The following is a 24,834-nucleotide window of genomic DNA, read 5'->3' as shown; positions in this document are numbered from 1 at the left end:
AGTCTATGAAGTACCAGGTTCAATCCCCAGCACCACTATAAACCAGAGCTAAGCAGTGTTTCGGTAAACAGATAAGCAAAACCAGCACGGTGTGCTTTACCTCATACTTATGAATGTACTTGGTTGTCCTTTTCAGGTTCTTTAAAAGGTACTTACTTGTTCTTTAGTTAGACCTGTTTAGCTTAGAAGCACAGATATTTATGACAAAATTTTAGTTTTGTTCTTTTTCCATGGCTATATGTTAATTGGTAACAAACAAAATTTCACTGAGAAAATGTTTTGAATTTTGCTCTGCTATCTTTTACATTTATTGATGTATGGAGTGTTTGGTTTGTAGGTATATGTTCTTCAGGTGAGAGCAAAATTAATGTTGCTGAACAGACAGACACCTCTCTTTTTGGCAGTGCTAACAGATTTTCTTAAGTTATCATTGCCTTTTCATTGTACCACCATCAGTGGAAGGGCTCAAACTTTCGGAGATTTATTTACTTACATTTTTGCAGAGCTAGGACCATGTATTTGTGTCATTTCACTGTTCCTGAGAAGAAGATTATTATTATCATTATTCTTTAGATAGACACACGGAGGGAAGAGGCATCACAGTACCACAGCTTCCTCTGATGCTATGGCATTTCCATGTGGTACCGGGGTTCCGACTTAGGTGCAATGCATGGCAACACAGGTGCCCTGCCTTGTGAGTGATCTCCCTAGCCCTTGATTTTTTTTTTTTTTTTAAACCAGAGCACTCCTCACTCTGCTCTAGCTGCTGGTGGTGTGTTGGATTGCACCTGGGACTTTGGGGGTCTCAGGCATAAGAGTATCTTTGCATAATCCCCACCTCAACCCCTGACTTTTATTTTGGCAGGCTGTTGGAAGCCCACTGTCTTTTGGAATGAGGCTACTAAAGTTAAAAATGGTTACTAAGAATAAAAAAATGCTCTATAAAGTATTTAAATAATATCCCCACCCAATTGAATCTTCTTTCTATTTTAGGAAGACTGTAGAGATGGTCGAGAGACTGGCTAGCTGCTGAGCAGTGGTGTGCCTGGTTGAGCACACACATTATCATGTGCAAGGGCCTGGGCTCAAGCCCACAGTCTCCACATGAGGTGGAAACTTCACTAGTGGTGAAGCAGGGCTGCACAGGTGTCTCTTCTTTTTCCTTCTTTATCTCTCCCATCTCAGTTTCTTTCTCTATTATAAAGAAAGAAAAAAAAATGGCCACTGAGAACTGTGAATTCATTTTTTAGGCACTGTGCCCCAGTAATAGCCTTGGTGGCGGTAATAATAATAAAAAATAATAATAATGATAATAATTAGTAGTAATGATGACGACAATGTAACACCAATAACAACAGTATAGGTAGTGAGCAATACAAGAACTGGATTTGGAAGTAAGAACAAAAGCAATAGTGTCAATAGGAGTTTAAACAAAGGAAGGATTCTGCAATAGAATACAAGATTTTATAATGGTTCAGGGGTTACAGTGTAGATCAGGGAGAAAGAAAAGTGAACCAGGATATAGCGTGTATAAGCATAAAGGGCATAGTAAAGAAAGGAAAAAATTTTGTGAGAGTTGGGAGTGGTTTCACTTGGGGTGACAGTTGAGCTTCATTGCAAAGGATGAATGTCATAAAGGACTATTCTTAATTGAAGGGGAGATTTCAAAAGAAATCAATGTCTTAGGGTTAAAAACCAAATAGAGAATGCTTTTAGTGATCATCCTTTGTGAAGTGTTTTAGCATAGGTCATTAAAGTAGTGGTGTTGGTGAAGTTTTAGTGATAGTATGTCATTTAGGGTGATGAGATCAGGCTAATGAAGCTCAGATTTATTTCAGTTCTTGTGTATGGGATAGATCCGGTGTGTTAAATCATAGACGTGAGTGCAAGCTTCAAAGCAAGAGTGAAATCACCAAGCTAGTTAGTAGGTTGTCAGTAAAGGGTAGTTTAATTTGGATGTTACTGGTTTGCTTAGCTTCTCATTGACAGTGTATACTTGTGAACTCCAACTCTTCTTGTCCAGGTAAAGAAGTCTCTTGGCAGCAGGCTTCCACTGCAGCTAACAAATACCTACCTGCCTTGGCTAGTTGGTATGCCCAGTTCTGGTATTAGGGCCTCTGGGGATTTTGTGTTTGAATTCTTTCCCAGGTTGAAACCAGAGCATAAATGTAAAAAGACTTTGAGATCAGCCTGTTGGTTGAGAATGAAAAGGCAAGACGTCTTATACAAAGGGAAAGAAAAAGAAAGAATGAAGGTTTTTTTTTTATTATTAATCTTTTTTCCTTTTTGTTGTTCTTGTTGTTTGTTGTTGTTATTGTTGTTAGTATTATTGTTGCTGGATAGGACAGACAGAAATGGAGAGAGGAGGGGAAGACAGAGAGGGGGAGAGAAAGATAGACGCCTGCAGACCTGCTTCATCGCCTGTGAAGCGACACCCCTATAGGTGGGGAGCTGGGGCTTGAACCAGGATCTTTATGCTAGTCTTTGTGCTTCGCGCCATATGCGCTTAACCCACTGCGCTTACTACCCTGTGCCTAGAATGAAGTTTTATGGATAAAATAAGAGCAAATGTTCATTCAGATGCTTTTTAGTTCAATTTATATATTGCAAGTCAGATGTTTCACTTTATCCCTCTTTTTTTTTAAATTGGTTTTTTTTTTTGTTATCTTTATTTATTTATTGGATAGAGAAAACCAGAAATTGAGAGAGAGGGAGGTGATAGAGACAGAGAAACACCTGCAGCACTGCTTCGCCACTTGTGAAGCTTTCCCCCTGCATGTGGGGGCCGGGGGCTCAAACCCGGGTCCTTGTGCACTGTAACGTGCGCTCAACCAGGTGCACCCCCCACCCCCTTTTAAAGTGATTTAATAATGATCGACAAGATTGTGGTATAAGAGTGGTACAATTCCTGTCACTAGAGTTCCGTATCCCATCCCCTCTGTTGGAAGCTTCTCTGTGGACCAAAATTCTTTATGGGGTGCAGAAGGTGGGAGGTCTGGCTTCTGTAATTGCTTCTCCTTTGGGCATGGAAGTTGGCAGGTGGATCCATACCCCCCAGACTGTTTCTATCTTTCCCTAAAGCTTCAGGGAGGTGTAGTTCTAGGACATATCGGTGAAGTCATCTGCCCAGGGAAGTCAGGTTGGCGGCAGGGTAGCCTCTGCAACTTGGTGGCTGAAAAGCATTGATATAAAGCAAAACAAATTGTTTAATAATCAGAATCTAAAGGTAAGAATATAGCAGAGGGCAGATAGCATAATGATTATGCAAACAGACTCTTATGCCTGAGGCTCCAAAGTCCTAGGTTTTGTCCCCCCACACCACCATAAGCCAGAGCTGAACAGTGTTCTGGTTAAAAGAAAAAAAAAAAAAAAAGAATATAGCAGGTGAGATTTGGGGTCTTCATGTAGTAAGAAGCTAGGAAGTTTATTTTGGGTATATTCTAAGGGCCGATGACTTTACTAACTTTGCTATATTGGAACTGGAAACAAACCTAACAGGAAAAAAATGGTTAGACTCTGAGATTATACCACTGTTTAGCATGTCTTATCTAGGGAGTTTATTGTAGATGGCAATTACATGGTTTTTTTTTTTTTTTCTACATTGGCGGATAGGTTTCCTATCAGCTGTGATCTCATAACACTATAACAATGTAATTTGAAGACACTATATAATTTTTTAATGTAATTTCCTTTTATATTAGTCTGAAAGTTCTGTTTGTATTTCTGAACCTGAAGCTGAAATGGAGTTGAATTGAAAAATGGCTTGCATTAGGTGATTTATATTTAATCCATATAAATGTAACAGGTTGTCTACATAAAAATGGAAGAATATTTTCAGTTTGTTTTTATTTGAAACTTTTCCTTCCTTGTTTTTTCCTCTCCGTGCTTATATCCTTTACTAGGGCTGCGGTAAAAGGTGTCATCCAACAATGAGGAAGCTAGCACAGTGGTTTCATGTTTATGACTTTATCTCCTCCCTTGACCCCTGTAACAAGCACAAGTTATGGTTCATTCAGTTCTTAACTTATATAATAGATCAAAATAAAGTCTTTAATTTGATACTTAAGAAAATGTCATCTTGTAGGTTTTACTTTAGCTCTTTGTGACTTCATACTAAATTGTTTTAGGAATACCAGTTTCCTTTTTTTAATTTTTAAAAATCTTTATTTTTAATAGAGATAGAGAAATTGTGAGGGGAGGGGGAAATAGTGCAGGAGAGAGACAGAGACACCTGTAGACCTGCTTCATCACTTGTGAAGCTTTCTCCCTGTAGGTGGGGACCAGGGACTTGAACCTGGATTCTTACACACTGTAATGTGTGCGCTTAACCAGGTGAGCCACTGCTTGGCCCCGGAATACCAGTTTCTAACTTGAGTTTTGGGTATTGGCTATACTTGTGAATATCTTGGAATTAAAAAAAAATTATTTATTTAAATGAGAGATACAAAGAGATGGGAGACCAGAGCACTGCTCAGCTCTGGCTTATGGTGGTGCTGGAGATTGAACCTGGGATCTTGGAGCCTCAGGCATGAAAGTCCCTTTTCATAACCATTATACTGTCTCCCCAGCCTTACCTTGTATTTCCTTCATTAAAAAAAAAATTTTTTTTTTTCTTCATAGGGGAGTGGGGAGAGGAAGAAACATCATAGTACTACTTTACTATTTGTGGAGCGTCACCTGGTGCCAGGATGCTCCCCTGCAGTGCCAGAATTTGAACCTGGTACATTATTCATGGAAGACACATTCTGCTGGGTAAATGGTCTCCCAGCCCCTTATTATCTTCATGAGAGAGGGAGAGGCAAACAAGATTTAACCAGAGCACCACTCTCCTGGCATATATGGCAGTGGAGGTTGAACCAGGGGTCTCAGGCTTACAAGTACTCTGCTTAACCACTAAACTATCTACTCTGCTCATATATTTTTTTCCCCCAAAGACAGTTTTTTAAAAAAAATTGGTTTGAACAATCTCTGATCTTACATAGTACTTAAAACAGTTTTCAGTAAATCAATTCAGATCTACAGTTGTTAGAAAAGTTTTCCTTAAGTTATGATTCTCTGGAGATAAATGATCTCTAACATATTTAGTTATACCCTGGCTAAATCAAGGAAACAAGCCTGACAAACTAGTCATGGGGTAGTCAAAACTTCTTTGTTCCAGCATTTAGTCTTAGAAATGTCAAGAAAGGGTTGGAAAAAATAGCTTACTTGGCTAGTACACTGCTTTGCAATGTGTTGTGACTCAGGCTTGAGCATGACCTCCACCACATTGTAGGAAGCGCCAGTGCTGTGGTCTTTCACCCTCTCTCTGCTTTTTGTCTTAAAAAACAAGTGTCAAGAACAAGAATAAAGAAAAAAAAAAAAGAATGAGTACTATTGTAGGGGGTATAGTTTCGTTCTTTTCTGATCTCAAGTTTTCTTGCTCTGTCAGCCATTGACTGACTCAAGTGGAAACAAGGGTCATAGTTGATATGAGGCCACTTCCCCAGGCAGTTTATCTGGTGAGTTGTAGAATACTGTTGAATGTGCCGCATTAGCACCCACTGTGCTTCAACAGCTCTTTGCATCTAAGACTTCATACCCTAAACCAGGGATGTGATAACTTAATTTTCATTTCATTGAAACATCTTTTTAATCTGGTGAAATCTTGAAGATATAGAGGTGTGTGTGTGTGTGTGTGTGTACACACATACTTATTTTAAAACTTGATTTTCTATTGTAATGTGTTTTGTCATTTGTTCCTGGGACATCACGTGGTCTTTCAGGTATTATAAATAAATGTGGTAATGAGGCCTCTCCACTTTATAAGTTAGAACTTTGTCAGGCTCATCCCTAGATAATGAGACTTTTTATACCGTAAGTCTTCATGATTGGATAAATACCATCACCTTGTTTTTATTTTTTTCCTTTATTGGGGGATTAATGTTTTACATTTGACAGTGAATAGACAATAGTTTGTACATACATAACATTTCTCAGTTTTCCACATAACAATACAACCCCCACTAGATCCTCTGTCATCCTTTTCCCAAGACCTGTACTCCCCCTCCCCCTACACACACACACACACACACACACACACACACGCCACGCCCCGAGACTTTTACCTTGGAGCAATACACCAGTCACCTTGTTTTTTGAATTAGATATTGCATCAGTATTTTTCTGGGTAATTACCTCTAGATAATTGGACTCTGTAAATGAGTACATTCCATAGTAGCATGTAGGCTGTGCAGTCAAATGCACGGTATAGCTGTTATTCTGCCCTATCAGGAGAGAGGGCCACGTGTGTATATGAAATTTGGTAGACATTTTTAGGTCCTCAATTTTGCTAATTCTGTCTTCAGCCTCATTTATTCTATTCTTTCTCCCCTCTACTGTTTTCTGGAGTTCATCTGTTTTGTTACCTTGTTCTGATACAGTACTGTTCCACCATCTGTGGAACTTCTCCCTGTGTTTGGCAGTCTTAATTGGTACTGGGAAGGAAGGGCTGTTTGTGTAATAAAACTTGTGCCCCACTGGATGAGCTGTCTTCCAACCATAAAACAATACTTTCTATTTTCTATTTTGAGGGGTTGCATATCTACTTATATTTTCTGTTAATTTTTTTATTATCTTTATTCATTTATTGGATAGAGACAGCCAGAAATCAAGGGGGAAGTGGGTGATAGAGGAGAGAGACAGAGAGACACCTGCAGCCCTGCTTCACTACTTGCAAAGCTTCCCCCACTGCAGGAGGGGACCAGGTGCTCAAACCTGGGTCCTTGCGCATTGTAACATGTGCGCTCAACCAGGTGCGCCACCACCTGGCCCCTCCTTTTTATCTTTATTGCAGGATTAATAGTTTACACTCAGCAATAAAATATAGTAGTTTGTACAGGAATTAACATTTCTCAGTTTTCCACATAACAGTTTAACCACCTCTATTGTCTGTTTACAATGCCAGTTCAGTAATGTCCTTTCTAATATTTCTTGTGCAGGATCTAGATCAAATACTGTTTGATTTCTCTTTAATATTCAGTAATATGGGATGTTTATAGATTTTCTGTCTTTTTTACATAATTTTTTGAGAATATAATTTCTGAGGTTTGAATATACTTTAAATTACTGTATTGATCTATTACTGTATTGAACTATTACTGTATCGATCTATTACTCTATTGATCACTATTAGTCAGTTATTTTAAAATTTTCTTGCCTTTACTCTAGCTTATGTGTTGAAAAAATTACCATGTCTTAAAAACATTGCTGCTTTCAGCCTTTATATTCTACTATCAAAATTATCACAGAATGTTGCTGGTATTTAATTAATACCTAGAAGAACTCTAAATATTCAATAATCTAGAACTTCTGATTAGTGATCATGTGATTGAGTTTTAAAAAGCTACATACTTAAGTTTGATCAACAGCCTATGTGAATTTACATCGTCACTAATTCATCTCCCTTCTTGATAGTATTGTGCCACCTAGTGGATATTTGTGCTCTTCAATATATTTATACCTAAATCCATGTGTAGCTATTGGGATGTCAGAAAAGTCATGATACATTTTTGTATAGAAAAACGTAGAAAAACGTGTCATGAATTTTCTGACAACTCAATATCTACATCTAATAGGATTTAGAATGAAAAATGAATTTTAACATATTCAAGAAAATACTTTAAAATGATTGAATTTCTTGGTTGACTTGGAATTCTTTGCAACAGTTATTCTGTTTCAACAAGAATTTAGGATAACTGAAATTCGTTGATGCTTTAGCTGAAGCACATTATATTTCCTTCAGTAGATGATGATGATGATGATGATGTCTAGAGCGTGGAAAAAGAGAAAGAAATCACAGCATCAGAATTTCCTTCAGGGGAGTTGGGCGGTAGCACAGCGGGTTAAGCGCAGGTGGTGCAAAGTGCAAGGACCTGTGTAAGGATACCAGTTCAAGTCCCTGGCTCCCCACTTGCAAGGGAGTCGCTTCACAAGCGGTAAAGCAGGTCTGCTATCCAACAATGACGACAACAACAACAATAACTACAACAATAAAACAAGGGCAAAAAAAGGGAATAAATATTAAAAAAAAAAAAAGAAATTTCCTTCAGTGTGGTGGAGGCTGGGCTTGAATCAGAGTCATGTACATGGCAAAGTAGCACACTAACCAAGTGAACTATTTTGCTGGCCCAGCTTTAGCTAATATTAATTTTTTTTTTCTGTGTAAAGCTTCCTGTTTTCATACCCTCAGTTTTATTGTCCATTTACTTTCTAAGTAGACTATAGTCAGTGGCAATTACTAAGTCATTTAACAGCCAACATTTATTTTGAACTAAACAAAAAAATATATTGGATGTTAAATGTTAATGAATGGGTCCTAAAGGACAGATATGCCGCTATGGAAATAGATCGAGCAAATTCTTAGACTTATTATTCATTAAATAATTCATAAATATAAGAAAAATTCTTATTTATTCTTACTTGAGTATGAACAAAATCTAGAGTTTTTTTCATTATTAGACAATTGGAGTTCTCTTTTTTCCTTGTTAAATAAGAAGATGCCTTATATGTGGGGTACCCTCATTTTTAGTAAGATATGAGAAACATTTCAGTCTTGGGATTGGGTGTGATGAGTAACAAAACTGGAATATAAACTCTGAGAGTACCTGCAGAATATTCATTTGTGATGTAGAATACTAAGAATTCTCTACCTATTTAGGAAAAGTAGTTCTGAATTAAAAGTGAAGTCATTCATACATGAATTTTTAGAGTCATGGTTATTTTTTAACAGTGTTGTTACCTTATTTTATTATTATTTTTTCCTTAGTTGCTGATGTATATTCATGATGAGTGGGTTAGGAGAAAATGCCTTGGATCCACTGACCCCTGATTCACGAAAACGCAAATTACCTTGTGACACTCCAGGACAAGGGTAGGTCCTTCCTTCCTTCCTTCCTTCCTTCCTTCCTTCCTTCCTTCCTTCCTTCCTTCCTTCCTTCCTTCCTTCTCTCCCTCCCTCCCTCCTTCTCTCCCTCCACCCCCACCTCTTTCTTTCAGGACAAGGGTAGGTGGTTTCTTTCTTTCATGCTTCAGACACTTCACTCACTGCACCACCTCCCGAGCCACAGGTAAAGATTATTTGCTTTGATTTTTCAGATGAGGAAAATGGCATTAACTCTGTCCAAGGCAACCTACTACCAACAATTGAATTTAAGTTTGCATGAATTTCTCTTACATTGTTCTATTTCTCCAAGGCAATGTCTTGATAGTTTCTCTTGGCAGAATTTATTTTGTTTACATGTTAAGGGAATGATATTGTGCTTCATTTCACAGCTCTTTGTGAGAGGTGTATTTATTCATGACTGTTCTCTTCTTAGTCTTACCTGCAGTGGTGAAAAATGGAGGCGGGAGCAGGAGAGTAAATATATTGAAGAACTGGCTGAACTCATATCTGCTAATCTTAGTGATATTGACAATTTCAATGTTAAACCAGATAAATGTGCAATTTTAAAGGAAACAGTAAGACAGATACGTCAAATAAAAGAACAAGGTAATAACAAAGTAAGAAAATCAGTCATGTCTTTTAGAAGAAACTTGTTAATTGCGTTTACGTTTTCCTTTTTGCTTTGTTGCTTAGGTAGAGATGACTGCTTAGGAGTCTAGCAGGCTAGCCTACATGGGAATGGATAAATGAGCAGCTTTGCTCTTTAGGAACAGCTAACAGAGAACTGGGAGCAGGCCAGTGTGTGTCCTACCAAGCTTCTCTTTCAGGAAGCTAGGGACTAGTACATTTTAATTGTGAAAGAGAATACAAAACATCTTCTGTCTTCCTGTGTAACTCAGGAAATGTGTGTATGTGTATTTATACATGCACAACTTTTTGTCTTTGTGCCCGTTCTGTATATTTAATTTGTAACTGATAGAAATTAAACTGTGTCTCATTTGTAACACTGCCTTCTGTCTTTTTAGGAAAAGCTATTTCCAGTGATGATGATGTTCAGAAAGCTGATGTATCTTCTACAGGGCAGGGAGTTATTGATAAAGACTCCTTAGGGCCTCTTTTACTTCAGGCAAGTATAAGATTTTACTTATCTCACTAAACAGGTGTGTGTGTGTGTGTGTGTGTGTGTGTGTGTGTGTGTGTACACACACACATGCACATGCTCATATGAGTTTTGATTGGTACAGTTTTTGGATAGGAAATAATAACAAAAAGAAAGCCTTTTTTATAAAAGCATTTAATTATTTTTATATATAGAGAGAGTGCAAGTGAGACTAGAGTGCCACTCAGCTTTGGCCTCTATAGGTGGTGCCTAGGATTGAACTTGGGACCTCAGAGACTCAGGCATAAACTTGTCTTTTACGTAACCATTGTGCTGTCTCCCTACCCCAAAAATGCTTCTTTGTATGAGACAGAAGTCAGTATACTGAATATGATAGTAAAATATTCTTACATTTACTATGTATGTACCTGAGAGAAGGGCTTTTATAAAATATGGTTGCAGGTGTCTGGTAGATGACTTAGCAGATAAATAGCTTCTTGCTTTACTACCATACATGAGATCCCTGGGTTCAGCATCTGGTACTATGTGAGAGCACAAAGGACAATGTGGTGGAGCAGTGCTTGGGCATTTCTCCTTCTCACTCAAAATACAGGATAAAAATTGGGACAGGGACACATTTCAGTGATGTGTGTATTTGAGACTCTGGGTTTATTCCTTGGCACTGTATATTTTAATTAATTAATTGATTGATTTTTACCAGAGCACTGTACAGCTCTGGTTTATGATGGTGTGGGGGATTGAACCCGAGACCATGGGAGCCTCAGACTTCAGAGTCTGTTTGCATAACCATTATGTTACCTCCCCCACCTGTGGCATGGTATTTTAAACAGGGATACACACACAAAGCAGCAGAGGACACGTAATCTAATATTTCACAGTTTGATGTATCATAGAGGCAACATTTGGCATGTTTGAGCTCAGTTTTTGGATGCCCTTTTATATGGTTGATCACATAGTACAGTACAATTTCATATTCTTGGGGAGTTTGTATAGCCTAAAAGTGTGTTTTGTTTTTTTAAGTAGTCTGAAATAGTTCAAATTAACCAACAGCACTCACAACCTAGTTCTCTTATATTAAAGCAGGATCTGAGGTACTGAAGTAGTCAATAGTCAGTAATTTTTTCTTTCTTTCTTTTTGGGGGGGATATTATTTTTATTTATTGGATAGAGACAGCCAGAAATTGAAAGGGAAGGGGGCGATAAGAGAGACAGAGAGTCTTCACCACTCACAAAGCTTTTCCCCTGCAGGTGGGGAAATCAGTATTTTTTTTCAGCTAGTTTGCTCCAACTACTTTTCTTAATAGTTCAGTTTGTTTTTGTAAATTCTTAGATAAGGCGCAGTGTTATTCCTACAGCATGATTTGAAATCAAATGGAACATTAGAGAGCACTAAAAATGATATTATTAAAAAAAATTCTTTTCTTGTTATTCAGAAATTGGTCATCAATTCAGACTTTATGTTGATTGCAGCTCTTCATTTATTATCTTATTTTTTCACAAAACTACTCTTAATAGAAATGGTGGTTGCTAATTATTTGTAGTAATTATTAAACCGGTGATAGTCGCCAATTCTGCTAGTATTTAGGTCAGTGTTTCAGTCTGTAAGGCAGCCATAACAAAATACCATGGTTGGGGTGAGTTAATAATAGAAGTTTATTGGGGGCCAGGTGGTGGCTCACCTAGTTGATTACACATGTTACAATGTAGGATATAGTTTGATCCATAACAACCACTATTAACATATCTCACTTCAGGCATTGGATGGTTTCCTGTTTGTGGTGAATCGTGATGGAAACATTGTATTTGTGTCAGAAAATGTCACACAATATCTGCAATATAAACAAGAGGATCTGGTTAATACAAGTGTCTACAGTATCTTGCATGAAGAAGACAGAAAGGATTTTCTTAAAAACTTACCAAAATCTACAGGTAGAGCTTTAAAGTGTATTTTGTAAATAAATCAGAGATTTTTTCTTTACCATTCCTTAGAATATTGAATATACCTTCTAGATAGTGGGAAGATCAAACGTGTATAGAAAAGAAGTGATCAAGGGGCCAGGAGGTGGCACACCTGGTTCAGTACACACATTACAGTGCCCAAGAACCCAGGTTCAAGCCCCTGGCCCACACCAGCAGGGGGAAATATCTTCACTAGTGGTGAAGCAGGGCTGCAGGTGTCTCTCTGTCTCTTTCCCACTCTCTGTCTCCTCCCTTCTCAATTTCTCAGATAAATAAGTAAATATTAAAAGAAAAAGAAAGGTGTAAAACATTAATCACCCAGTAAAGAAAAAGGCAATAATCAATAGCAAGCTTTTCAAATATCATCTTGATAAATAGAGAATTTGATATATATATATTTAATAAAATGTGCAGTGAATTATGAAATGTATACTGAGATTTCTATTGAAATAGGAATTATTGCAGTGTTTTATACACTGTCATTCTGAAGTGTTAACTGTAAAATTACTATTTTTCAAATTCAGAGTTTCTTTTAAAAAATATTTACTAGTGAGGGGGGAGCATAGGGAAAATCAGAGTATCACTCTGGCACATGTGATACCAGGGATTGAATTTGAGGCTTCATATTTGAGAGTCCAATACTTTATTCACTGCTACCTCCTAGATTGCGTTAATGTGAATGTTACTACGGAAATGAAGTGCAATAGGGAAGTAAAGCTTGAATTCTTGACAGTAGTCATGGGTTAAATTACTAGCTTTGAAAAAAACCCTCTTTTCGGGGCCGGGTGGTGGCGAACCTGATTGAGTGCACATATTACAATGTGCAAGGACCCAGGTTCAAGCCCCCGGTCTCTAACCTGCAAGGGGAATGCTTTGCAAGTGGTATAGCAGTGCTACAGGTGTCTGCCTGTCTCTCTCCCTCTATGTCATTCCCTTCCTTCTCAATTTCTGGCTTTCTCTACCATTAAATAAATAAATAATACATCTCTTTTCACTATGTTTTTCAAAGTTAATGGAGTTGCCTGGACAAATGAGACACAGAGACAAAAAAGCCATACATTTAACTGCCGTATACTGATGAAAACACCACATGATATTCTGGAAGACATAAACACAAGTCCTGAAATGCGCCAGAGATATGAAACAATGCAATGCTTTGCTCTCTCTCAGCCACGAGCTATGATGGAGGAAGGGGAAGGTAAGGGTCATTACATACATGTATGTGGTTTATTATACAAAAGCAGCCTAATTTGTAGTTTTGTAATTTGCCCAGTTATGGTGCTTCTGAGTTCTATGTCTTTACTCATCTGTTGATGAGATATGTATACTCCTTACCTGCTTAAACATTTTATTGTAGATCTGCAATCCTGTATGATCTGTGTGGCACGCCGTATTACTACAGGAGAAAGAACATTCCCATCAAATCCTGAGAGCTTTATTACCAGGCATGACCTTTCAGGTAAAACCTGTGCACATGATGTGTGTGTGTGTGTGTGTTCATTTTGGAAAATACTTTAAAAGGTTATTTTATATGAAATATATGTGTATACCACCTATGAGAGGGGAGAATAAAGAAGTCAGAGCAACAGTCTAGTACATTGCTACCGAGGACTGAACTGAGAGTGACAAGCTTAACAGTTCTGTGCTCTCTCTAGAGCTAGTTCCCTGGCTAAGTTTTGCAATTTTTAAATACTATTTTGGGGGAGCGGGTGTTAGTGCACCTGGTTGAGTGCATGTGTTACAAAGCACAAGGACCTGAGTTTGAACCCCTGGTCCCCACCTGCAGGGGGAAAGCTTTGCACATAGTGAAGCGGAGCTGCAGGTGTCTCTCTGTCTCATTCCTTCTGTATCACCCCCTTCCCTCTCAATTTCTGGCTGTCACTGTCCAATAAATAAATACAAATTAAAAAAATACTATTTATTATATTATATACTTTAAGTGCCTGTTCCCATCATAATGAATACTTTTCACTGATTATTTCCTGTTTCTCATACAATTCAATGGAGTCACTGAAACTCTTGGCATTTGAGTTGGGCATATTTGACATTAAAATCCCTAAAATAAGCAAATTAACAAATGTATAGGTACATGTTACTCTCTAAATAGCGTACCGTTAGAAGTTAGTGCTTCTTTTTTCTAATGATAGACCCAGTTTTCATAGAAGTTTTCAAAAAGTTTGTCAAACTATTGGGTGTACCTGCCCCACTCCCTTGTGCATGTGTGACTTCATTGTTTCTAGTGGGACCTCTGCCCCTCCCTCTCTTTTGATTTCAGATAGATTGAAGGAGAGATACCACAGCACCCAGCTTCCTCTGGTGCCACACATGGTGTTGGGGCTTTGAACCCAGATTGTTCTTGTGAATGGCAAACTGTGTGGTCTACCAGGAGAACCGTTTCCAATCCATGGAGTAATTTTTTATATCATTGTGAGCTTCATTCTTAGTCTGCCCTTTTTTGACCATAAGAGTACAACACTAAAGCCAGTGCAGTTGTTAAGACACAGTGATGAAATTCAATACAGTGGCAGTTTCTTTCTTCTCTTCTCTTCTCTTCTCTTCTCTTCTCTTCTCTTCTCTTCTCTTCTCTTCTCTTATCTTCTCTTCCCCCCTTCCCTCCCCTCCCCTCCCCTCCCCTCCCCTCCCCTCCCCTCCCCTCCCCTCCCCTCCCCTCCCCTCCCCTCCCCTCCCCTCCCCTCCCCTCCCCTCCCCTCCCCTCCTCAGAATTTATTTATTCATGAGAAAGGTAGGAGGAGAGAAAGAACCAGACCACTCTGGTTACATGTGCTGCCGGGGATTGAACTCAGGACCTTATGGTTGAGAATCCAATGCTTTATCCACAGCTCCACCTCCCGGACCACAAGCGGCAGTTTCTTTATTTACCTTCAGGATCATTCTTGTGAACATTTAACCCTAAATGATGATGTCATGGGTTTAGCACATACGCTCTTCTCAAAGTTGAAGTTACAGAAACTTGGTGATGGAGAGATTTTAAGGTCATTGAAAATAAGAGAATATACAGTTGGGATTCCCTAACACTAAAGCCTGTAGTGCTTGCTTTGTGTCTACCATGTATAGCCTTAGTTATGTAATAAATTGGGATAGGTTTAAGTAACCATAGCTATAATTATTATATATGTGTTTACATATCTACTAGACACAACAAGACTTAACTACAAAAATAACCATTTTCACAGTCATTTGCCACTTCATGCTAGACTTAGTTGTTTTGAGACTGCTTGAAATTAATTTCCACAAGTAAAAAGCAAAACCAGCTTTTTATGTATTATCTTTTTTAAAGTGATTCTTTCTTTGCATATGTTATGACTTCCCAGTCTTAGTTTTCTCCCCCTGTAGCAATACTTTATACTTCGTTACTATAAATTTAAAATAATAGTATGTTTAAATAGTTTGTTGAGTAACATCTATAAAAATATTTATCTCCCTATTATAAAACCATTACTATAAAAGTTAGAAATTATCATGTGGGACAAGGCAGTGTCCCTGGTTGAGCACACCTAGAAGGTGGCCGTAATACTTAGTGTCTTTATTTTAATGTTCATTCACCATAAGCCATGCAACATATAATGAACACTTGTGGGTTTTAAATCTTGATATTCTATTTAATAGGAAAAGTTGTCAATATAGATACAAATTCACTGAGATCCTCTATGAGGCCTGGCTTTGAAGATATAATTCGGAGATGTATCCAGAGATTTTTTAGTCTTAATGATGGCCAGTCATGGTCTCAGAAACGTCATTATCAAGAAGGTAAATAAATTTGATTCACTATCTTGTGTTTAATATTCTGTTGATGCACTAAGTATGTATTTGTTCATGTGGATAAGAAAATGATTTTTGAGCATCTATTTTAGCTTGTTCATAATTTTGGTGTAAGCTCAGTCTTTTTATTGCATTTGGAAACATTACACTTTAAAGTATGCATTTCTCCCCTCTTATATGTAACTATTCTGTTTACTCATAATTAAATTAATTACTAGTAATAGAATATTTCCTCCAACAGCCTACATCCATGGCCATGCAGAAACTCCAGTTTATCGATTTTCTTTGGCTGATGGAACGATAGTGACTGCACAAACCAAAAGCAAACTCTTCCGAAATCCTGTAACAAACGATCGACACGGCTTTGTTTCAACTCATTTTCTTCAACGGTAATGGTTGATGACTGTTTATTCTCATATTAAACACAGCAGTTTTTCTCATGATGCTTTAGTATTGTAAAAAGGGAGGATATTTAATGAGAGAAAACCAAGAAGGTTGTTGGATTAGTTGAAGTGAATTAGATTCCAAGATTGATATGTATTTTTTAGGATTATATTTTTATGTGAAAATGAGTATTCATTAGATAATTACTTCTTAGGTAAGCTGGGTAATTGGAAGATAAAAAGAGATTATAGGGAGTTGGGCAGTAGCGCAGTGGGCTAAGTGCACATGGTGTGAAGTGCAAGGACCGGCATAAGGATCCCGGTTCGAGCCCCTGGCTCCCCACCTGCAGGGGGTTCACTTCACAGACAGTGAAGCAGGTCTGCAGGTGTCTGTCTTTTGCTCCCCCTCTCTGTCTTCCCCTCCTCCCTATTTCTCTCTGTCCTATATAACAAGGACGATATCAATAACAACAGTGTTTTGTTTAGTTTTAATGGTATTCTCCAACGAAGACCTATACTTTCTGAGGACAGAAATTTAGATCTTATTTTCATTCTTTTTTTTTTTTTTTGCCTCCAGGGTTATTGCTGGGGCTCAGTGCCAGCACTACACATCCACTGCTCCTGGAGGCTATTTTTCCCTTTTTGTTGCCCTTGTTGTTTATCATTGTTGTGGTTATTATTATAGTTGTCATTGTTGTTGGATAGGACAGAGAGAAACTGAGAGGGGGGAAGACGGGGAGAGAAAGATAGTGAAGTGACTGCCCTGCAGGTGGGGAACTGGGGCTCAAACCAGGATCCTTCTGCCATTCTACAACAACAATAAAAAAAACAAGGGCAACAAAAGGGAAAATGAAAAAATAAATATAATAAAAAAATTTAAAAAAATTTTTAAAAAAGAGCTTATAAAATCTGCATATGGTGGGAAGCTTTGTGAATGGTAAAGCAGTGCTGAAGGTGTCTCTCTTTCTCCCCTACCCTCTTGATTTCTGACTGTCTCTATTTAATACATAAAAATAATAATTTAAAAAATCTGCCTCTGTTACTTTTTATTCTTTTTCCTCCCTCCTTCTATTAATTTATTTTGTTTCACTGAGAGAGATACAGAGAGAAAGACAGAGTGAAACACGAGAGTACTGCTCAGCTCTGGCTTATGATGCCTGAGAGCCTCAGGCATGAAAGTTTTTTGTATCTCTCCATCCCTATTACCTTTTTGAGACTGAATTAGAACTTTTTGAAGATACACTACATTTAAAAAAATTTATTCTATATTACTGATTTCTAGGATCTTAAGATCACAGGGGTATAGTTCCACACCACACCCACCACAGTTTTGTGCTGCACACCATGACTCCCACCCCCACCTCACTCTACTGTTGGTATGCTTCTAATTCTGCTTTTAAAAACCCCTTCTGTTTCATTTGGTTTAATCCCCCCTGCATTCTATTTACATAACACTGTATTCTATTTACATAACCTCTCTTAACAAGCACCACCCTCCTTCCAGGGCATTGGTGGTTCAGTGGTAGAATTCTTGCCTGCTCCGCCCCCTCTCCTTGTCATACCCTGATTTTCACCAGTCACTTTTCTCTCCACACTCTCTGTGTCGCATCCTGTTCCCACCTTAATGGGCTAGTATATTTATAAGGACAAGATTGTTTGTAGTTTTTTTAGTTTAGCTTAGCTTGGTATAGATTGCGCTGCGTCCTGCATGAATAAAGAGATACTGCGTACAACCCAGCCATGAGTCCTGGGTCGTCTGTTACCCGCCCGTGAAGCCAGCCTGGCGAAAACAACACTCTACTCTAGTTTTTAGAGTCTTAATGGCAGTTTGATCACATTTTTTTTTGTATGTAAGTTCTTTATATTGTACATTGAGTGAAATCATCCAGTACTTGTCTTTCAGAGAAATACAGGCCACTTGGTAACAGATAGAGTCCTTGAAACTATAGACCTTAAGGGTAAAATGTCTTGACTTGACTTCTTACCTCATCTCCCCCCTCCTCCTTTAAACATTAAAACCAACCCCCCCCAAAAAAAAAAAAAAACAAATACAGGGGGTTGGAGGTAGCGCAGTCATTATTCAAAAGATGTTTCCCCCCCCACTTTTGTTGCCCTTGTTGTTTATTGTCATTGTTGTTATTGCTGTTGTTGTTGTTGGATAGGACAGAGAAATTGAGAGGGGAGGGGAAGACAGAGAAGGGGAGAGAAAAATAGACACCTGCAGACCTGCTTCACTGCCTGTCAAGCAACTCCCCTACAGATGGGGAGCTGGGGGCTCGAAGCGGGATCTTTACGCCGGTCCTTGTGCTTTGCGCCATGTGTGCTTAACCCGCTGCGCCACCGCCCAGCTTTCTCAGAAGACTTTCTTTCTTTTTAATTTCTTTATTGGGGAATTAATTTTTTACATTTGACAGTAAATACAATAGTTTGTACATGCATAACATTTCTCAGTTTCCCATATAACAATACAACCCCCACTAGGTCCTCTGTCATCCTTGGACCTGTATTCCTCAAAAGACTTTCATGCCTGAGACTCCAGGGTTTCAGGTTCAATTCCAGGCACCAACATGACCCAGAGCTGAAAAGTGTTCTGGTGAAAAGATGAAGAAGGGATAAATAAAAAAAAAAAAAAGAAAAGAAAAAGCCCTACCACCACCGACAGAAAAACAGAGTTGGAGGATGAGCTACCTTATGGATATTCCCTGTCTCTGTCTTTGTCTGTGTAAGAGATGGGGAAAGAGAGAAAGGGAAGGGACAGCAGTATCTGCAGTACTGCTTTACCACCGACATAGCTACTCGGGTGCCTCATGGTGTTTTCTTGTAGTGCCAGGGCTCAACTCAGGCCATAACACATGGTGAAGTAAATGGGAGCTCTGTTGTGAGGTCAGATTCACTTTTCCCATCAGCAGGGCAGTCTGACCCCATTCATTAGAATCTCTGTGGCAGCTGGGACACCACTGAGTTTGGCTGGCTCCCCTGCTACCACAGGGTATGAGGTTCATTTCCTTGGTTCTTCCACATGGCCTCCTGTGGGACTACTCAAGAGCCTGTGGATTCTGTAGCTTTGAACAACAGTTCCAAGCTCCTTTTCTTAAGCCATGTAGTTGCTGAGTAGTGATGCATGGACCCTTTTCATCTGCTGTGTAGATTTGAAGCAATCACAGCTATGGCACCCATGGACAAGGTAGTGCCATCTCTGCTTGAGTCTTTCCCTCCATTCCTGTTCCCACTGTCCATGCATACTCACCAGCCTTTCAGATAATGTTTTTTTCTTTGCCGAAAACCTCAACTGTGCTATGATGAAATATTAAAATAAAAATATTGAAATATTTTTGTTTTAATATTTGTTTTCTGGGGTTAGAGCCATCTTTTCAAGACTAGATTACCATAGCTCTGCCTTGGCTTGAAGGTACATGTGAAGAATAAAGACTGCTTGCTATTGCTGATGGTAAATGGGCAATCTTTGAAGAAGGAGTAAAATTGGAGCAATGCTTAAGAAGTTAGGTTCTTGGGTATTTCATCATTTTTTAAAAATTATTTTTATTCAGGGTTATGATTCATGTTTGGAATTTTTTTAGTCAAAGCTTCAATAATCTGTCCCTCCCTCCCTCCCCATCTTTTTCTTGGCAGGGAACAGAATGGATATAGACCAAATCCTGCTGGACAGGGCATTAGACCTCCAGCACCTGGATGCAGCACTTCACTAGGTGGTATGAGCATGTCACCAAACCAAGGCTTACAGATGCTGACCAGCAGGACCTATGGCTTGAATGACCCCAGTACCACAGGGCAGATGAGTGGAACTAGATATGGAGCTTCTGGTACTATACCTTCACTGAATTCTGGACCAGGCATGCAGTCACCCTCTTCCTACCAGAATAACAACTATGGTCTCAACATTAGTAGTCCCCCTCATGGGAGTCCTGGCCTTGGGTCCAGCCAGCAGAACATCATGATTTCTCCTCGTAACCGTGGGAGTCCAAAGATGGCCTCTCATCAGTTTTCTCCTGTTGCAGGTATTTATGTTGGTATTTCCCCATCCCCCCTTTTTTCTTTTCCACTTGGTAATTATTTTCTTTCATACCACCATAATTCTTGTGTAGTTCATTTTATATTAGAAACTTTGAATAGTTAAGTGGTGTTTTGTTGTAGTGTTTGATAGTCTAATTGTTTTCTTAACTTTCTAGGTGTACACTCTCCCATGGGATCTTCCGGCAATAATGGGAACCACAGCTTTTCTAGCAGCTCTCTCAGTGCTCTTCAAGCTATCAGCGAGGGTGTGGGGACTTCGCTTTTATCCACTCTATCTTCTCCAGGCCCCAAATTAGATAATTCTCCTAATGTAAATATAGCTCAAGCAAATAAAGTGAATAGTCAGGATTCTAAAAGCCCATTAGACTTGTACTGTGACCAGAATCCTGTGGAGAGTTCAATGTGTCAGTCAAATAGCAGGGATCATCTCAGTGACAAAGAAAGTAAGGAAAGTAATGGTGAAGGATCAGAGAATCAAAGGGGTCCCCTGGAAAGCAAAGGTCATAAAAAATTACTGCAGTTACTTACCTGTTCTTCTGACGACCGAGGTCATTCCTCCTTGACCAACTCCCCGATGGATTCAAGCTCTAAAGACTCTTCCATCAGTGTAACTAGCCCTTCTGGGGTCTCCTCCTCAACATCTGGAGGAGTGTCTTCTACATCCAATATGCACGGGTCACTATTGCAAGAGAAGCACCGAATTTTGCACAAATTGCTGCAGAATGGGAATTCCCCAGCTGAAGTAGCCAAGATTACTGCAGAGGCCACTGGAAAAGACACCAGTAGTTCAACACCCTGCGGGGAAGGAAATGTCAAACAGGAACAACTAAGTCCTAAGAAGAAGGAAAACAATGCACTGCTCAGATATCTGCTGGACAGGGATGATCCCAGCGATACACTGTCTAAAGAACTCCAGCCCAAAGTGGAAGGGCTGGACAACAAGATGAGTCAGTGCAGCAGTTCCACCATCCCTACTTCAAGTCAAGAGAAAGACACTAAAATTAAGACAGAAGCAAATGAAGAGGTAATTTTATTATTATTATTGCCAACAGGTAGTTATCGCTGGGGCTCAGTTACTGCACAATGAATCTATCGCTCCTGGTGAATTCACCACTCCCAGTGGACATTTTTTCCTTCCTCCCTTCCCTTTCCCCTTCCCTTCCCTATTAGATAGGACAGAGGAGAATTAAGAGGGGAGGAGGGGAGAGGTTGAGAGACACCTGCAGATCTGTTTCACTACTTGTGAAGCGTTATCCCTGCAGATGGGGAGTGGAGCCTTAAACTTGTGTCCTTGCACATGGTAATGTGTATGCTCAACCAGGGGTGCCACTGCCTGGCTCTTTGAAGAGCTAATTTTTAGATTCAACTTTTGTTTCATCATTACATTTTTTCTGCTAGAAAAAGTGTTATATATACTGGGTTGTTGGAAAAGTCATGATGGGGGGTCAGGCAGTAGTGCAGCAGGTTAAATAAGCGCACATGGCACAAAGCTCAAGGACTGGTGTAAGGATCATGGTTCAGGCCCCTGACTCCCCAACTGCAGAGGGGTCGCTTCACAAGTGGTGAAGCAGGTCGGCAGGTATCTTATCTTTCTCTCCCTCTCTGTCTGCCCTTCCCCTCTCCATTTCTCTCTATCCTATCTAACAACAGTGACATCAGTAACAACAACAATAAAACAACAAGGGCAACAAAAGGGAAAAAAAATGGCTTCCAGGAGCAGTGGATTCATGGTCTAGGCACTGAGCCCCAGCAATAACCCTGGAGGCAAGAAAATAAATAAAAAAGAAAGAAAAGTCATGATGCATTTTTGCATTGGAAAACAGAAAAATACATGAGTTTTCCAACAACCCAAATCATGAGCAGTGAAGCAGTGCTGCAGGTGTCTCTCCCTCTCTCTCTTCCTTCCCTCTATCAATTTCTGTTTCTGTCAAAACAGAAAAAAAGAAGGAAAAATGAAATGGCAGCCGGGAGTGGTGTATTTATTGTTATAGGCACCAAGCCTCAGTGATAACCAATCCTAGTGTTTTAAAATATGCCTATAACTTGTTGGTAGCCAATCAGAAATTTTTTGATGAAGTGCTAATTTTTGGAATGAACAGTTTGGGTTGTGGTGGGTATGGTAGAAGGAAACTGGGGAAAAACTTTGTTCTAAGCACTAGGATTTTGACTTCTATCTAAAAAAATCATGCTTTATGCATTTGACCACATTCTAAATATGTCCCACATTCTTTCTTGAATGCTGTTTTGGGAGATGTTAATATGTGTCTGAGCTTAAATAAAATCTTGAAGAAGTCGTAGCACATGTGTTTAACTTTATTTAGTCTAGTATTCTCCAAATTTATTGAGCAAAAGTCCTTTTTAATACATGATCATGAATATCTTGAGTATCAGTTTGTCACTTTTATTATTAATCATCCTTGTTTTCAGAAGTTATATGTAGATGCAGGCATCTCTCAGCCAATGATCGTGAAAATACCTTTCAGTTTTAGAATTAAATTTCCAGGGTAAATAAAAATGTATCTTCTCTTTTTCTCCAAAAAGGAAGGTGTTCTGAACCCAGTCATTTATTTCAGTGGTTTAAACTCTTCTTACTTTTAAGAAGGAAGAATGGGGAGGAGGGGGTCATTATAAGCCAGTCTTTAAGTTGTATATCATCATTATTGCCTTAGGTAACTACTATATTTTAGTTATTCTCAGCTTGTCTTGATGAATATATTTATACTTGTATACCTAGTAAAGTACATGGGCTAATCTTTTATTATTTTCAGGCATCTGGAGATCTGGATAATCTAGATGCTATTCTTGGTGATCTGACCAGTTCTGACTTTTACAATAATTCCATGTCCACAAATGGTAATAATCTGGGAACCAAGCAACAAATGTTTCAGGGAACTAATTCTTTAGGTAAGAAAGAATTAGGTTTAATCTTGCTGCCTTGTAGGTCTTTTCTGCATATGTACGTACATATACTTTTGCACTAAAACCTAGATCCAACTAGCTTGTATAATTTCAAAACATATGCTGTGTCTCTTATTGACTTATAATGTGTATGTTTTTAGAAGCTCTTTTTGCACATTTCTCTGGAAAAAATTTCCACTTGAAACTAATGTCAGTCTGAATCATGGCATTTACAAGGAAAATTTCAACTTCAGTTATTTCAGATGAGTAGTTTTTAGTAAGACATATTTTTCTTAGGAACAGGGGATTAGATTAAGGAGCAATTGCAGCTATAGATCAAAACCTGTCTTGTGACACTTTTGGAATCTCATAACTATGAGAATTTTCTCTGTGTGCTGGTTCTTATTTAGCCTCCCTCCTGTGACTCTCCCATCTTTCCCATTCATCATTTTAACAAGGACATATTACATATATCCATGAAAAATAATCACATTTATTCAGAATATTCATATTCAGTGATGTTTTTCTATCTTCAAATGGATAGTAAGTCTAACAAATTAGAACAAGGAAAATGGAAGAGGCTAGGAGGAAATTTTACTCTTCATTTTTTGTTAGATTAGAAGACAGCTTACCTGGTTCCATTTAATTGTAAAATTTTAAACAGAAGCCACTTAGTAAGAGAAGAACTTCTAGGAGTGTGAAACATTGGTAAAAATTTCAACATTAAATGAAGTGGTAACATCTACTACCATATCAGGCTACTGAGCAGTGTCCAACACGTGAGACTGTTGTTTCTGCTTTATTTGGAATCGGGGAGTTATTTATTTATTTTATTAAATGCCTAGTGTTTGTTGGTAAAGGAAGTCAGTGTTTGCTTTAGTAAGAACGACAGATTTTGCATGGATATTGGTATTTATGACTTGTACTTGATCTAGTGTTGAATCATCAGAGAGGATATTTATATGTCTGTGTTTTAACAGGTTTGAGGAATCCACAGTCTGTGCAGTCAGTTCGTCCTTCATATAACCGAGCAGTATCTCTAGATAGCCCTGTTTCTGTTGGTTCAAGTCCTCCGGTAAAGAACATCAGTGCTTTCCCTATGCTACAAAAGCAACCCATATTGGGCGGGAACCCAAGAATGATGGATAATCAGGAAAACTATGGCTCAAATTTGAGTATGTAATGTCTAATTAATATTTATAGTTCAAATGAATTTGGGAAAAGCAAATTTAAATCACTTTAAATAATTGGGACTAAGTAATAGGTTTTCAAATAATAATGTTTCATTCATTAGTATTTTTTATTCTGAGTTTCTTAGAAAATTTTTCAAGCTAATAGTCTCTCCCCCCCCACACACACATACACATACTGCTAAACTCTGGCTTACAGTGGAATGGGGGATTGAACCTGAGACTTTGGAGACTAAGGCATCAAAGTCTTTTGTATAACCATTATGCTATCTCCCCTAGCTTCCCCTCTTCCCCCTCCCCCTTTTTGTACAGAGTCAGGTAATGATCCCAGGGCCTTGCACATGCATGATACTATTGCTCAGTGTCTTCCTGACTCAATATTTCATTCTTTATTTCTTTGGGGGTTAGAGAGAGGGAGGAAGGGAGTGGAGGAGGCCCCACGGCAGCACTTCAACATTCATGGAGGTCCCTCTCACTCCCCTGGTGCTATTAGTAGCACTTGAATAAGGTACTGTGACTCAGACCCAGGACTTCAGTCATGGAACGTTTGTG

The 24,834-nt window shown here is 38.8% G+C and overlaps 1 protein-coding gene across 9 annotated transcripts in view; it reads left to right on the top strand.

The window, feature by feature from the left end:
* The window catches only part of NCOA3 (nuclear receptor coactivator 3), a 107,263-nt gene that overhangs the window by 68,807 nt on the left and 13,622 nt on the right, over nucleotides 1–24,834 (top strand). For 7 of the 9 annotated variants that reach the window (XM_060185803.1, XM_060185842.1, XM_060185832.1 and 4 more), the window contains 12 exons: nucleotides 8,804–8,908; nucleotides 9,354–9,526; nucleotides 9,946–10,046; nucleotides 11,795–11,969; nucleotides 13,009–13,197; nucleotides 13,357–13,458; nucleotides 15,627–15,767; nucleotides 16,021–16,168; nucleotides 19,793–20,178; nucleotides 20,350–21,218; nucleotides 22,963–23,098; nucleotides 24,073–24,267. In XM_060185803.1, the coding sequence (XP_060041786.1) occupies nucleotides 8,820–8,908; nucleotides 9,354–9,526; nucleotides 9,946–10,046; nucleotides 11,795–11,969; nucleotides 13,009–13,197; nucleotides 13,357–13,458; nucleotides 15,627–15,767; nucleotides 16,021–16,168; nucleotides 19,793–20,178; nucleotides 20,350–21,218; nucleotides 22,963–23,098; nucleotides 24,073–24,267 (2,704 nt within the window). In that variant the 5' untranslated portion in view covers nucleotides 8,804–8,819. Of the gene's footprint in view, nucleotides 1–4,620; nucleotides 4,753–8,803; nucleotides 8,909–9,353; nucleotides 9,527–9,945; nucleotides 10,047–11,794; nucleotides 11,970–13,008; nucleotides 13,198–13,356; nucleotides 13,459–15,626; nucleotides 15,768–16,020; nucleotides 16,169–19,792; nucleotides 20,179–20,349; nucleotides 21,219–22,962; nucleotides 23,099–24,072; nucleotides 24,268–24,834 lie in introns of all 9 variants that reach the window. The other 2 variants (XM_060185789.1, XM_060185813.1) reach the window with 1 other exon arrangement.

Source organism: Erinaceus europaeus, chromosome 1 (genome assembly GCF_950295315.1).
Source record: "Erinaceus europaeus chromosome 1, mEriEur2.1, whole genome shotgun sequence".
In the NCBI taxonomy this organism is placed as follows: Eukaryota; Metazoa; Chordata; class Mammalia; order Eulipotyphla; family Erinaceidae; genus Erinaceus; species Erinaceus europaeus.
This window is presented reverse-complemented; position numbering and strand designations above follow the sequence as displayed.